Here is a 15,817-nt window from a genome sequence, read left to right on the forward strand (position 1 = left end):
GTGCCTAGGAGCGTTGTGGCAACATGATGTAATTAATTATTTGGGAGCAGCCGGTGTGTACCAATAGTATAAATATTTTAAATGGCTTTAAGTTTCATAATACTATTCCGGATCTGACTAATATGACACGCTTATTGTTAACACAATAGGCTACAAATTAATATAAAAATGTATTTGGATAAATAAAATAAAAAAGAAGGAAAACAAGCCCAATGTGGCTTATAATAATCAGACCAGGCAACAGTGCAGAGGGGGAGATAGGCTAGAGCATATATTGGATCGGGGATGACGGCTAGCGCAGTCTTCTCTTAAAGGCAATGGCTTCTGGCACGGTGATTGGTTTTATCATTGTAACGCCCAAACCACACCTATGCATAATGTAACGGGGAGCGCAGGTGTTTTGCGGGGCGGGGGAGTACCACAGAATACCAAATTTTGCGGGGCAACGCCTCTTGCCTAGTCCGCACTCCGTAATTAGCGGTTTGTTCCAGGTTCACCCAGAATAGGGCCCTTAGAATATACATTTATAGAAAATAGTGTACCATCATTACAGTATATACAACTAATAACTTCCTCCACTGGTGATGTCATCACTGTGCAATTCTGTACAGCTGCATTTTCAGAAGTTCTCATTTTAAGTCATTTCTATTATATTAAAAAGGCAACTGATATAGTTGTCTAGATATGGACTAAAGTTTATTCAGAACAGAATAGTTTATTCGTTATCATAGAGGTGCAACAGTTTGTATCAACTCACTGGTGTCACAAACAGAACATTGATTTGATTCATTGTGAAATGTAACAGTAATTTACAGTGCAGTCAGTAATGTGTGTTCATGTACTGTTTTATTCATGTGTGTTTTAACTTTCACTGTTTTAACAAACTGATTTGGACCAACCCAGTTCCATCACAATTCAACACAGAATACAAAACACTTTATTGATCTATCTGTCTGTGGTATTAAAATGAAACAGATGGCTATTATTCATGTATTATCTGTTAAATTACATAGTCTCCCCTTTAATGAAAATTATAAATTATCCTCTTGAAACCCAGCATGCCTATTCAGGGGGGAACATTTGCCAAAAAATTGCAGATCTACAAGCTCACATCACGTCGTGAAGAGATTTGGTGCACAGAAAGAAGTGGTCCAAGTAGAATTGTAACTCTGGCCTGTTTTACTAAGAATAGAAGGTTAAAGTGGTTAAGTAATGTCTACAGTGCATGTTGGGTAGAATTACCCAGTCAGACAACCCAAAGCAAACACATAAACTATTACATGTAAGCACACCATCATGTAGCTGTACCAACACACCACATAACTAATACATTGTGAAAATGAGGATCTCACTAGATAACTATTTCATACATCCATGTTCTAATTGCAGAACATGATCCGTCGTTCCATATTCCATGATAAAACTCAAGACAGTCTTCTCCTCCATTACCAGAGTTACTAGGCTCATTATGGCGCCAGTACCTGTAGGAACATTTCATTCATTACAATACCTTCACAAGAATGTTTTATTTCTTTGAATGTTTTTTTTTTTTTAAATCATGACTTCAAATCATATTATAGGTAGTACTATTACATTATTTAACTGGATAAGGAAATAAACAACAGATACAGTATAATTGTCTTTTTTATAGCGTTTATACCATTTAGAAAAAAATGTTGATGAAACATGTGAATGTATAGTTGATGAAATGAAGAGTAGAAGAATGAAGGAAGGGTCTTACGTTGGTGTGGTCAGTGGCGTTCCATCTACCCACTTCCAGACTCCTTCTGTCTCTCTGTCAGTCAATCCCATCCACACACTCTGTTCCCTGTCAACGACTCTGACAACCAAGTCCTGGACAGAAAAGCAGCTGGTTACTGACGTACAATCTGTACAATAAGTAGGTAGGTACTTTATTCATCCCCGAGGGGAAATAGATGTGTGTCTCTCAACAAAATGGAATAGGTTATTGCACTAATGGACACAAACACGCACGCACGCACGCACGCACGCACGCACGCACGCACGCACGCACGCACGCACGTACGCACGCACGCACGCACGCACACACACACACACACACACACACACACACACACACACACACACACACACACACACACACACACACGTCACCTGTTTTTCTTTGCTGTTTATGATCATCAGGTCAGATTGTTTGGCATTACAGTATGCTCTGCTCTTCTCCCAGGTTTTACTCTCAGTAGAGTTATAGTAATAACACACACCATCACCAAATGTAAATCCATGTGATTCTAACAACAAAATATAATGTTAGACACTGTTTTTACGTGTTCAGATTAATGACAAATGATTAACAACATGATATAAGAATGAATAAAAACAGTGACGTCTCACTGACCACAATGAATCCTCTTCAGGTGATCTTGTTCGATAGTCATGTTGTTATATCTGATCTCGAACTCGTCAAAACTAGTCTGCAACTTGTCTTTCAGTTCAGTCATGTTGTTAAGTCTGGTCTGTAACATGTCAAACCTAGTATTCCACTGGTCTTTCAGTCCGGTCATGTTGTCATGTCTGGTCTGATCAAAACTGGACTGCAGGTTGTGTTTCTCTCTAATCGATGCACAATCTGTAAGAAGGAGAATCAACAAACTGATGAGTTTTACATTCAACTTTGTGTTGATAGTTAGTCATTTGACATCAATGATACAGATGGCCCTATTTTGGGGAAACAGGTGAACTGGTGTGAGGAGCAGTCAACAACATGGCGGGTTGGGCGTGGTGACAGACATGTGATGTATAACATTAGGGTGGAGCACCTGCAGCCAATGATGAGGCAGGAAGGATCAGACTGAATTTATTGTGGGTGTGTTGCAGGTGGATTCGATCTTGACCAATCAAATGGAAAAGGGAGTGTTTTATCATCACCGGGGGAGAGGGATTTAGTGATTGAAAGTACTTTTTTACGTATTAATACCAAAATGTAAAGTACAAGTTTGATTTTCAAAATGTACTTGAGTAAAAGAGCAAACGTATTGGCATCAATATGTACTTAAAGTACCAAAAGTAAAAGTACTTGAAAATAGCTGATCTACAAGCTCACAATGTGTCGCAATGTGACACGTTGTGAGCTTGTAGATCGACTATTTTCAAATAGCCGTATTATATAAGGGCTGAAGAGGTTAATGCATGTTTTGTAACTAATAATACAAATCTGCAAAGTAACTAGTAACTAAAGTGTTCAAATAATTGCAGCGGAGTAAAAGTACAATATTCTCTTGTGAGATTAAATAAGTCAATTAGCATCATTATCACAAATAAGTCATATGTTAAGGTTTTCAGAAAAGATGAAAAATCACTATCTGCCTAAGTCATCTCTTTGATTTAGGCAAAATGTGTTTTTTCATAATTTCTTTTCATATTTTGTCTGCCTTTATTTATATCTGTCTAAATCTACTCTCCTAACACTGCTGATTCCCCCTGCATTATTAATTACGGACATCTAGCGCCCACGCCCACGTAGCGCCACTTGGCAGCGCAGATCACTGGCGTAGCGTCATGAGGGCCAGTGGAGCCATGGCCCGGTCAGTGAAGACCCTGTGTGCCCCGTATAGCTGCTCAAACTCCTGGGCAAGATTTGCCAGAAAAAATAATTCTGCTCCGACACCAATAGACACAGCCGCCGGCCGCCGGTCACGTTACTGCAGTGATACATTGGCTGGCCCATGCGCACCTTTTACAAAGCTAAAGCTGCCTACTCCTGCATATTAATGGTCCAAGTGTGACCTGTAAAGTACCGTAGTCTGTAGGAGACATAATCATGTCCTAAGAGGAGTCTAAAAGAGAATGGATCCTGGGATTCATTAATTAAATTACAGAGGTGAGTAAATATGTACATGCACTCAAGTACTGCACTTTTTGAGGCATTTGTACTGGATCTCTCTCTCTCTCTCTCTCTCTCTCTCTCTCTCTCTCTCTCTCTCTCTCTCTCTCTCTCTCTCTCAAATATATGATTTTGGAATGTAACAAGCTCTCTGATAGGCTGAGGACATAATCAATAATGCAGGGTGAATCAGCAGTGTTAGGAGGGGGTAACACTTGCTATGCATCACATGTCTATAATGCTTTATCAGCTGATGCATTATAATTTGCTCATAACACTGTATAATCATAGTTGTAAGAACTCATAAATACTCATAATGCTTTATAACAATATTGTAATACATAATAATGATTTTATAATGCATGATTTTAATGTCGCTATAAGTAGTCATTGGGTGCTTTAAAAGTAAAATAAACACAAAAAGTGTCTGCCTACACCTTCAGGAATGTAATGATTGAATGAAACAATAAGCTACATTATAAGATCATTATAATGTATCAAAACTATGATAGGATCACTAGATCCTTGCCCAAAAAACATAAGTGTCCAGCTCTCATGAATTATTAGAATACTTAAAAGTCACTGTACAGAATGCTTTATAATGTGTCATGATTACTTTGTTATGAAGCATTATAATTATAAATATAGCTGCAAGCAGCGATAATACGGGGCCAGTGAATAGAGAGAGAGAGAGACATGGAAACGGAATAGATTGAAGAGAGAGAGAGAGACATGGAAACAATAGATTGATGAGAGAGAGAGAGATGGAAACATAATGGTTTGATTGGACATCTCAACCTATTGCCATTAACAGGATTCGAACTCTCAACCTTCAGACTAATAGGCTGCAACACTACCTATAGTGCTATAGCTTTGTCCAGGCTGATATTGTCTGTTGAAGATCATAAACTCTTGCCTTCTTTCATGAACCAAGCCCCTGTTTCACTAACACTAAGATCACTCGTTCACAAACCATTTACCAATGAAGAAATTGTACATCTCCTCAGAACCAAAACTAGTGAAAGTAGCCGATCTACAAGCTCACAAACCATGAAAAGTTGTGAGATTGTAGATCAGCTATTTTCAGAATCAAGTATGTCATACGTTGAAAAAACGTACTCTCAAATAAGCATTTCAGGTTATCTTTACCATTTGCACATGTATTCATTGATACAGTCATGTTGTTTGCAATTCAACTTAAATTAAGTCTGCATCAAGTGAGGCTTGAACTGGCGACCTTGAGATTGTGAGGCATTCATTTAAGGGAGACGCCATTGGCCCAACAGACAAGTAACTGTGAAAAAGGAGATCACACAGATGATACAGTTTCACGCAAATAGCTGAAAAATCCTGGGTTTAAGTGTTTTTCAAACTGCTCAAAATTGCGGACAATCTAAGGGCGGAGCTTACTGGTCAAAGCGATAGATGTGTTCCTCATGAGTCAAGGCACAAGTGTAAGCAAGTTTCACGACTTTCGGCCAAACGAGGCATGACTTTTGCCTGTTTAAAGTTTGCATTTTCAACAAATTGCTATAGCGCCCCCCTTTGGCCAATTGGAGTGAGATTGGTTTCAGTGATATTTGGAATGACTCTCTACATTACTGCAACGTTTCAAAGAAATGTGAGTCTTGCATGTATGTGTTAGGCGCAGATGAATAATTTTCATAAAACTGCAATAGTTAAAATCTATGGAATCCTGGGATTTTGGAGCAATCTGCACGAAACGTTTAACACTTGAACTTTGGACCTCTGCTGACAACTTCTAGGCGGCGGAATTTCCATAAGCGAAAAAATGCAGAAGTTAGGAGCCAATGTCTGTTTTTCATGTAATTCAAAATGGTGGGCGATCTAAAGGTCAGAGGTCAAAAGTCAGACCACAAAAGTTGTCGGGCATGAAGAGACGCATGTGTGTATCGAAGTTTCATGGTTGTAGGTCAAACAGGGCATGAGTTGTACCTGTTCAAAGTTGGCACTTTCAATTGAGTGCTATAGCGCCACCCTTTGACGAATGAGTGTGAGAATTATTTCTTGGTAGTTTTTCATGAGCATCTACCATATGGCCGAGTTTCGTAAAAAGCGTATGCACGGTTAAGCCAGAACTGGCAAAAACAAGTATTTTTCAAACTGCTCAAAATTGCGGAAAATCTAAGGGCGGAGCTTAATGGTCAAATCGATACGTGTGTTCCTCATGAGTCAAGGCACATGTGTAAGCAAGTTTCACGACTTTCGGCCAAACGAGGCATGACTTATGCCTGTTTAAAGTCTGCATTTTCAAAACATTGCTATAGCGCCCCCCTTTGGCCAATTGGAGTAAGATTGGTTTCAGTGATATTTGGAATGACCCTGTACATTTCTGCAAAGTTTCAAAGAAATGTGAGTCTGCATGTATGTTTTAGGCGCAGATGAATAATTTTCATAAAACTGCAATAGTTAAAATCTATGGAATCCTAGGATTTTGGAGCAATCTGCACGAAACGTTTAACACTTGAACTTTGGACCTCTGCCGACAACTTCTAGGCGGCGGAATTTCCATAAGTGAAAAAATGCAGAAGTTAGGAGCCAATGACTGTTTTTCATATAATTCAAAATGGTGGGATATCTAAAGGTCAGAGGTCAAAAGTCAGAGTGTGAAAGTTGTTCAGCATGAGGAGACGCATATGTGTATCCAAGTTTCATGGCTGTAGGTCAAACAGGGCATGAGTTGTACCTGTTCAAAGTTGGCATTTTCAATTGAGTGCTATAGCGCCACCTTTGGACGAAAGATTGTGAGAATTATTTTTTGATCGTTTTTCATGACCATCTACCATATGGCCGAGTTTCGTAAAAAGCGACAGCACGGTTCAGCCAGAACTGCGAAAAGTGGCAGAAGAAAAAGAAGAAGTGACAGAATACTGCCAATAACAAAACAGGTCCAGAGCTGAGCTCTGGCCCCGTAATAAGTATTTAGGAGTTAAAAACAGAATATAATATATTTTTAAGTATGCATAGAATGCATTATAGACATGGGATGCATAGCAATAGTTACCATCATTTTGTCAGACACAGACTGAGGAGAAATGAACTGCGTAGCTCTGAGACCAACCTTTACTCACTCTTGGATAGAGGGGTTAACAAATGCACATTTGGGAGATTGGGGGAGTGAAGTTACAATAACTGCTGTCTATTATTTTCTATAGGCTACCTACAACAAAGCTGCATGCTACTGCAGCAGTAGAGGCAGACACCAAGCGAGAGAATGGCCTGGGATCAGATAAAGATTCATATTGTGTACAGATAAGCTGTATTTGGCTCACGGGCCACCACATTGACCACATTGGTCTAGGAGGTCCATACAGCAGTTATTTATTTTGTGCATACATGTCCATGAGAAATGTTGTCTTTAATTTGGGCTGTAGTCTCTGAGTATGCTCTGAGAATACTGGACTCAGACAGGGAAAAGGTTGTGCACGATGAGTCCCTGACACACCACACATGCAGGCAAAAACAAGTTACTTTGCCTACAGACATTTTAAATATGCCTGTCCACTACAAACCTCACACCAATCCACCTGCCTCACAATAGAGCCCAAAGTATTTCAATCAACATCCATCAAAGGTAAAGATAGTGTTTACAGAATGCTACTCACAGAGTATGACCAGAATAATGATGCCAGCCAATAGGAGAAGACACAGCAGCCCCACACACACTGCAACAGCTATGTAGCGATTCTGCTTTGAATCTCCAGAGCCTGAAAAACATACGACACCAACATTAAGACTCATCATCACACTCACTTTAGGATTGAGAGATTTGTCCCAAATTAAGACATCTAAAATAAGTAACACTTTTTAACTTGTTGTGATGGTATACTTTTGTGGCAAAACTCTCCAGACACCACTACACTGTCCTGGTGTAACACCCATAAATATGTTAGTTAACCTTTGTATACTATTTAGTTTTTACCTCCATGCTGCTCTTCTGCTGTGTTGTCCTGTCCAGCATCCTGCTGTGTCTCAGGGTCAAGGTCGTCTGCAGTCACATAGATGGGGTCTTGGTCGTCTGGAGTGAGATAGATATCTTCTATTATCTCTTCTCTGTCTTCTCTCTCTCCTCTCTCCTCCATCTCCATCTCTCTCCCGGTGTTGACATACACGTCCTCACACATTGTAGTTCAGTGTCAAACTGCATGTGTCACAACTTGTTGGAAAACTTAAAGTCACAAAGGAGGAAGATAAAGATGAATGCTTTGACAGAATAGTGAAGTATTATGTTTCTATCAGTTGTGCAAACTTCCCATTAAGTAAATGCAAGCAGCTGGCCTTTAAATGGGACAATGTTAGCAGATACATGAGCTTATCCTCAGGCACTCTGGTCAGTAATGTGAAGACTGTGTTGTATTGTCACACTTGACAACAGCTACCTCTTTTTCTTCTTCCGTTTTTGTCTCAGCCAGGCCAGATGGCCGAATATACTGTAAGTACATGCTGTTCTTTAATTAAAAATACAGACAATCATCTTTATGTCTCTCTGTCAGGTGTTGAGTTCTGCACCTTTGGGTGCGTGGACTTAAGTGGAATTACACAAACTGTTTCGACTACTTCTCGGACTGGGGCCCCATGACCCACCTCTCTCCCACTCACTTTGCCAGCCTAGGCTGGCTCAGGGTGGAAGACAGGGTTATACAACTAAAAATGGCACTGGTCCTCAAAATTGTAAATGCAGATTTGCCCGAAATGCCCCCGATACCCGCATATATCTGTATAAGTACCTCGAAAAAGTTAGTGACACCCACAGTCACAAAACTAGAGGGAGCGTAAACAACAATCTGGTAACACCCACCCATAAAACAAACATGGGCAAATTCTCCTTCTACAGTATAACACAGCCACCAAGGAATGGAATAGTCTAACCCCATCCCTCAAAAAATGCAGTTCGCTGGGCTCATTCAAACAGCCCTATAAACTCATCTTTCTGGAGGCCTAAAGAGGAGCTAGTACCAGTTTCCCTGTAGACAGACGACCCCCCCCCTCCCCTTTTTTTGTACATACTTTTTATTTTATTTTCTAATGCTTTTTTTGTATATCATTTTTATTTTCTCATGCCTTTTTTTGTACATAATGGTATATGTTTTTTCCTCTATATGCTTATGTTGATTTTGAACTGTTTGGTTGCTACTATATATGTCTATGAAATTAATTCAAGGACCCCAACGGAAACAAGACCGCAAGGACTTTTTTGCCCGGACCTTTTAGACAAAAGTATTATAAATGTAACTGTGTTGTTTTACATTCTTTTGCCTAATAACAATTTCAATCAATCAATCAAAACACACATACTGTACACATCACAACATGCAGCACAACACTATCTGAACATATGAAGGGACCGCAAAGTGTCTGTCTGTCTGTCTGTCTGTCTGTCTGTCTGTCTGTCTGTCTGTCTGTCTGTCTGTGTGTGTGTGTGTGTGTGTGTGTGTGTGTGTGTGTGTGTGTGTGTGTGTGTGTGTGTGTGTGTGTGTGTGTGTGTGTGTGTGTGTGTGTGTGTGTGTGTGTGTGTGTGTGTGTGTGTGTGTGTGTGTGTGTGTGTGTGTGTGTGTGTGTGTGTGGCGTGCGTGGGTGGAGGGGGATATTTTGGAAGGACAGTGTAGAGACAGGAAAGGCAGGAAAGGGGAGGGAGAATGGCGCTCCCAGAACTGAAGTATAGGCTGGGCCTGGCCAGGAGTGGATGGAGTGCCCCAGCTGCTTGCATTTACATAATGGGAAGTTCGTATGACTGGTAGAAAAATAATACTTCACTATTCTTTCAAAGCATTCATCTTCCACTTTAATTAATTACTTAAATATATTTTTGCCTTCAATTTCCTCAAAATATGAAGTCAGGTGTCTTTGAGATTAACAGTGCAGTGGTGTAAAGTAACTAAGTACATTTACTCAAGTACTGTACTTAAGTACAATTTTTTATACTTTGCACGCACGCACACACACACACACACACACACACACACACACACACACACACACACACACACACACACACACACACACACACACACACACTGACAGACATAGGAGCGCTGAGAATAACAGCATCACCCACTTCTCATCGTATATTTTAGTGCATACAACAATATTCCAAATCTTAACAAACGAGACAGCACCCCATGGCATAGCAGCAGATAACATAGGGACAATCAATGGAAAAACTCTTTAAATTATGACCTTTGATGTCTTCAATCACGTACTAATCCATAATTGGAGGGGAACTTGAGGGGCGGACGTTGTTGTGGAGTTTCCCCCGGCAAGGTGAACCCCTTGTCAGGCTCCAACTCCACCGAGGGTTCCACAGTGATGTCAGCAATACACATTCTGTATTTGCGTTAATATCAGGCACCTGCTGCTGCTCATCCAATCTCGTTTTTGTTTTTCAAAAACTTTGCAATAGACGTTTGTTTTTTTGGCATTGTGAGGTTAACATGTAGGCTACTCTCAGAGAGGCTTCTCGTTTGTGTTAATCTTAAACAAAGACGCACGTTTCCGGGGCGAAGAAAACCACATTTGACGCATTCTAGAAACACCACATCACAATTTAGCACAATTAATTTGTATTGGTTGAGTAGATAATAGACAGGTTATTGTCTCCAATCAGTAAGAAATTGACACCCAATGCCCAATTCAGCAGTTTAACAATGTGAAATTGAATGCAGAGATTGCGGTCCACAATATGATACTGTGTGTTATTTTAGTTGTTGCAATGAACCTAATGTTATCAAAATAGCTTAATATGATATTAAAACAATTTAAAAAAAATGTGGGTGGGTACAGGCCAGAGAGAGAGAGAGAGAGAGAGAGAGAGAGAGAGAGAGAGAGAGAGAGAGAGAGAGAGAGAGAGAGAGAGAGAGAGAGAGAGAGAGAGAGAGAGAGAGAGAGAGAGAGAGAGAGCACTAAGTTCAAGCCTGTCTGATTAACACAACATACATTTAGAAACCTGATGACTACATGACCAGCAAACCTATGACTTGCATGCATGTGTAACACAGTTAAGAGAGAGAGAGAGAGAGAGAGAGAGAGAGAGAGAGAGAGAGAGAGAGAGAGAGAGAGAGTGAGAGAGAGAGAGAGAGAGATAGCAGTTTGTGTGATTTAATTACTGTATCAGGTTGATCTTGGGTAGCGAGGTGGTTCCAGTGGTCAGGTGCCAATGCCAAAGTGTGTGTGTGTGTGTGTGTGTGTGTGTGTGTGTGTGTGTGTGTGTGTGTGTGTGTGTGTGTGTGTGTGTGTGTGTGTGTGTGTGTGTGTGTGTGTGTGTGTGTGTGTGTGTGTGTGTGTGTGTGTGTGTATGTGTGTGCTTGCTGTCAACTCCTACACCGATCAGCATCATACTTCTCGTGTGCACTTCCAGCAAGCCTTTTCTTTTGGGAATTAATAACCTCAGACCCACCATCCCTCCAGGCTGTGGGATAGGTGTCCATGAGGCGATGGTGGGGGACTAAAGACCAGTCCAGACCAATGCAATGCAACAAAATGAAACAGTTGCAGGGACGGTTGCAGCAGTTTTAAATGATCCATTTGTAATGACTTGATGATCATAGATAGTGTTTATATTTCTGACCTTAGGTTTAGCAGAATGGAGCAGGTACAGTGTGCCAGACACAGGAGCTCTGGTGACATTCTAGCAATTCAGCACAGTGGTGTTGGTAATCTCTACATTCATTTTGTGGAGACTTGGAGAGACAGAGCGGGCTGCATGTCTCCATAAGTCAGAGTTTTAACCACATGAACCCTAGCGTCCCTATTCGGGGTGACCATTCACCGAAAATAGTGGATCTACAAGCGCAATATTTTTTTTGAGGATATTTGGTGTAGAGGGAAAAAAAAGGTTTCTGATTAACACTGTGTTTACAAAATCTAAACACTGTCAAACTAAAATACCAGTTGTGTAGAAAAATATAATAAACCTCTATGTTGAAAAACCCTGCAGTGTTTAATGTGCCCTGTTTGGTGGAATCGTCACGTTTCAGAGAGTCCACCTTGGTAAACTCACGCTGTATAAACACATAATGGGATACTCATATTATGATTCATATATTTAATTGTTGACTAGAAAGGCTACCAGAGCCTTGCAAATAGAGTTGAATAGACATTTACAATGTACATTTATTGGCCAATAATGTACCAAGTACTATCATTACAGTATGTACAACTAGTCATTTCCTCCACTGGGGATGTAATTACTGTGCAATTCTGTACAGCTTCCTTTTCAGAACTTCTCATTTTATGTAATGTCCTTATAATTATGTTAAAAATGCAACTGATATAGTTGTTTAGATATGGACTAGTATGTAAATATCTGAAGTTGTTCCTTATCTGTTGCCCTACATTTAAGGAGGTCCAAATCCAGTGGCATTTTGTATTCATTTGCATATACTGTGCATTTGATGCGAAAGTGTATTCTTTATCAGAGAGGTGAAGCAGCTATATCAACTCCCTAGTGTCACAAAAACAGACAATTGATTTAACAAATATGTTGAAATATAGAATATAGGCCATTTGCAGTGCAGTCAGTAATTAGATCCGAGAGTAGATATACCGTTTTATTAATGTACGTTACAAAGTTCAGTTTGATTAAAACATTAACTGTTTTATTATGATTTGTACCAAACCCAGTTTCAGCGGAATACGCAACATTGGTGATATTCATATATTAGAGAGGATTTACTGCAAATGTCAGCACAGTGTGATTTTGGTACTGTAGATCACGAGAATGACAGCAACTCACTAAAGTACTCTGCAACAACTGTTGAAATGAAGCAGCACTTTTCCCCCTTCTTTTCTTTTATTAAGAATAATTTAATGATGGCACTGGGGTAAAGTACATACAGTATGAACACAATTGACCACTGTTTTGTGGAGGGAAGCCGGGCACGGAGGTTGAAAGAAAGAAAGAAAGAAAGAAAGAAAGAAACCCCTTTGGAGCAGAGGTCGGCAACCTTTTGGACATGAGCCATGTTTTTATTTTCTTGTTATTCAGTGTGCCATATCAACATTAAGTATACTTATGACACAGACTTGACACCACATCAACATAAAAGAGCAGATTTGTATTGTCCATATTATGCATATGCTGTAATAACTTGTAATGATCATTAGACTCAGCAATAACCCCACATCTCTCTCTAGACTAGGTCAGTTTTCCAAAAATCTTAACCCTGAAGGCAAATCGTGTTAATTTATGGCACACATGTTTTCTAGGGGTATTAAGGTGTGCTGAATCTGCTGTGTGCCAAGCCCAAAAATGGCCACTAAGCCCTCAAAATGGACCATTTAAAGATGGCGGCCACCACTATGCTGAAACATAATAAAACGCTATATGTTTGATTAAACAAGGTAGAAAATAGACTGAAATGTCCTTTTTTATGTTTACATATATAGGGAATACAATGCAATATTCTGATTTAAGATAAATTGTGAAGGAACCACTTTTATATAATTTATATTGTGAAAATTGGCCTCTTTGGTAATGAATAATGTTTTTTTGGGGGGGGGGGTGTGGTAATGAATAATTGCTTTAAGATGTATAATTGCCTTAATTTGTGTTTCTGACTTGTATTTGCTCAGTGTTCTGGCAGGTTTCTTGCAATTGTACACTTCAATGCACTCCATGCGTACTTTCCTGCAGCGTTGGCTCAGACATCCCTTTGTGCAACTGCATGACGTGATCTCCCTGCATGCTTTTGGCATAGGTGCAGGGAAAGCAGCCGTGGCACCAACTGACCATTCAGGTGCATCCATCCCATTTCGGTCACTGGAGGAAGACCAGGATGTGGCAAGTGAGCTTGGTTCCAGACAAGAGCTTGATAGTGGGAACTCATGATGTGAAACTGCTGCATCTGAGATTGGTGGCAGAGTCTCTTGTGCACGACCTATACAAAACAACTTGACTCTTGCTTCATTGCATGTATCAACTTCAGGCACACCGTATATCTTACAGATGAATTTCTCTGTTGACCTCGCTATGTCTACTGTGAGAGGGCCTTTTCCAAGCCCAATGAGACCTGTGTGATGTTGCTGGAACACCTGCCAGGCTGTTTTCTTACTGTGGCCACTGAACTATGACATGCTGTCACAGCCAGTGACAGCATGGAAGGCAAGTAGTGTGTCAACTTGATCAGCAGAAAGCAACATGCAAAGTTCATGTACTGGAAGATACTTCGGCGCCTTTGATGTCCCAGCTTTCATGTAGAGACGCTTACATTGCATTCTGACATAGTGTGCCAGAAGTAGAAGAAGCACATCTGTATCACGTGCTGACACAACTAGTGTTTCCATTTGAGCATGGATGCAATGCAAAATCAGTTGTGTGTCAGCTTCCTCATGGTCAGCACTTAGAGAAGAGACTTCAAGATCTGGATCCGATGACAAATCCTTTGGCAAACCCCCCTGATACAACTTAGATTATTAGGGTTGTGTTTAATCAGATGGTTTGAAAGCAATTGAGCAAGGTCTGCTTTATTTTCCTCAAGTGCCATGAAGCTAGACCAGTCTGGTGGAAGAGGAACTGACTTGTTCTCTATTTTACAACGTATTGGTCGGTGGCGCTGCTTGCGTTTATCCTTGTGCCTGCTTTAATCGTTTCCTCTTGATACCTGTCAAAGACTACATCAATTCTCTGGCAGTTTTCTCCCATTCTAAACACAGCTCCAGCAAACATGTTGGCATATTCACCAAATGTTCCAGGTTGCTTTCCTAGTGCCATCACGAGTGCTTGGCCATCAATGAGCAGTCAGCTGGAATCATCAAGTGTAACTTTTGCAGGGGATGGACTTGTTCTGTCAGTATGTTTACTAGCACAGATTTGTTTGTGGAATGTAGACTACCATTAGTTGTGGCCAAAGGTAGTGGGATGGTCATGAGTTCATGCGTAAGGATGTTTTCAAGGTTTACCTGGCGCCCTGCTCTGTAAGCAGTAATGAGCCTTTGTAGAATGCTCCTATCCACTTTGATCTGGGAAGGTTTCTCTAAAGAAGTGAACAGGGCAGCCGCTGGTCTGCCAGCCCCGTGCCCCAACAACCTGAACGATGCCTACGAGTCATACCGTAAGATGCTTCTGAATGCTGCCAAGAAGAACATCCCCCCCGGCATCTGCAAAGCCTATGTCCCCTGCTGGGACGACGAATGTGAACATCTACTTCGCGGCCACGCAGAAGCTCAAAACATCGAGGACAGGGACAAAGCAGCAGATGAGCTCTTCAGCAGGCTGGACGAGAATCGCAGGCAAAGATGGACTGAGACTGTGGAGTCAATCGACTTCACACACTCCAGCCGCCGGGCGTGGCAGACCCTGAACAAGCTGACTGGAAGGTCAACAACCCCAGCACAATGTCCCATCACAGCAAACTCCATTACGTCGCTTCTGCTGAGTAATGGCCGGTTCCCTAATGCAGATAAGGACTTCACCAGAAAAACATCAGCAAGAGTCCATGAGCTGCTCAGGAACCCAGGATGCGACTTAAACCCATCCACCGACTTCACGGCTCAGGAAATCGAGCAGGCCATCCAATGCATGAAGACCGGTAAGGCACCAGGCATAGATGGTATCCATGCGGAATATATTAAACATCAAGGCAAGAAGGCAAACTACTGGCTTTGCTCCTTCCTCTCCGCATGTCTTCACCACTCAAAGCTGCCGAAGATCTGGCGTCGTGCTAAGGTGATCGCCCTGCTGAAGCCTAACAAGCCGAGCGATGACCCCAAGGGATACCGGCCCATCTCACTGTTGAGCATCCCATTCAAGCTCCTGGAACGCCTCATTCTGGCCCGCATCACCCCAGTGATCGACCCCCAGCTACCCAAAGAACAAGCAAGGTTCCGAAGTGGCAGGTCAACAACAGACCAGGTAACCCTCCTGTGCCAAGACATAGAGGACAGCTTCCAGGCAGGAGAGAAGGCCGGTGCCGTCTTTCCGTCTTTTCCTCACAG

The 15,817-nt window shown here is 41.2% G+C and overlaps 1 protein-coding gene across 1 annotated transcript; it reads right to left on the reverse strand.

Annotated features, from left to right (window-relative positions):
• Nucleotides 1–743: 743 nt before the first annotated feature.
• LOC311037998 (uncharacterized protein) lies at nucleotides 744–8,010 on the reverse strand (the record flags this gene model as incomplete). Its single annotated transcript, XM_084047294.1, has 6 exons — nucleotides 744–1,481; nucleotides 1,742–1,854; nucleotides 2,137–2,273; nucleotides 2,381–2,611; nucleotides 7,492–7,593; nucleotides 7,809–8,010. The coding sequence occupies 6 exons, from the start codon at nucleotides 8,008–8,010 to the stop codon at nucleotides 1,352–1,354; spliced, it is 915 nt and encodes a 304-aa protein (XP_083903420.1). The 3' UTR covers nucleotides 744–1,351.
• Between the last annotated feature and the right edge of the window lie 7,807 nt (nucleotides 8,011–15,817).

Source organism: Gymnoscopelus microlampas (genome assembly GCF_963454915.1).
Source record: "Gymnoscopelus microlampas genome assembly, chromosome: 21".
Lineage (NCBI taxonomy): Eukaryota > Metazoa > Chordata > Actinopteri > Myctophiformes > Myctophidae > Gymnoscopelus > Gymnoscopelus microlampas.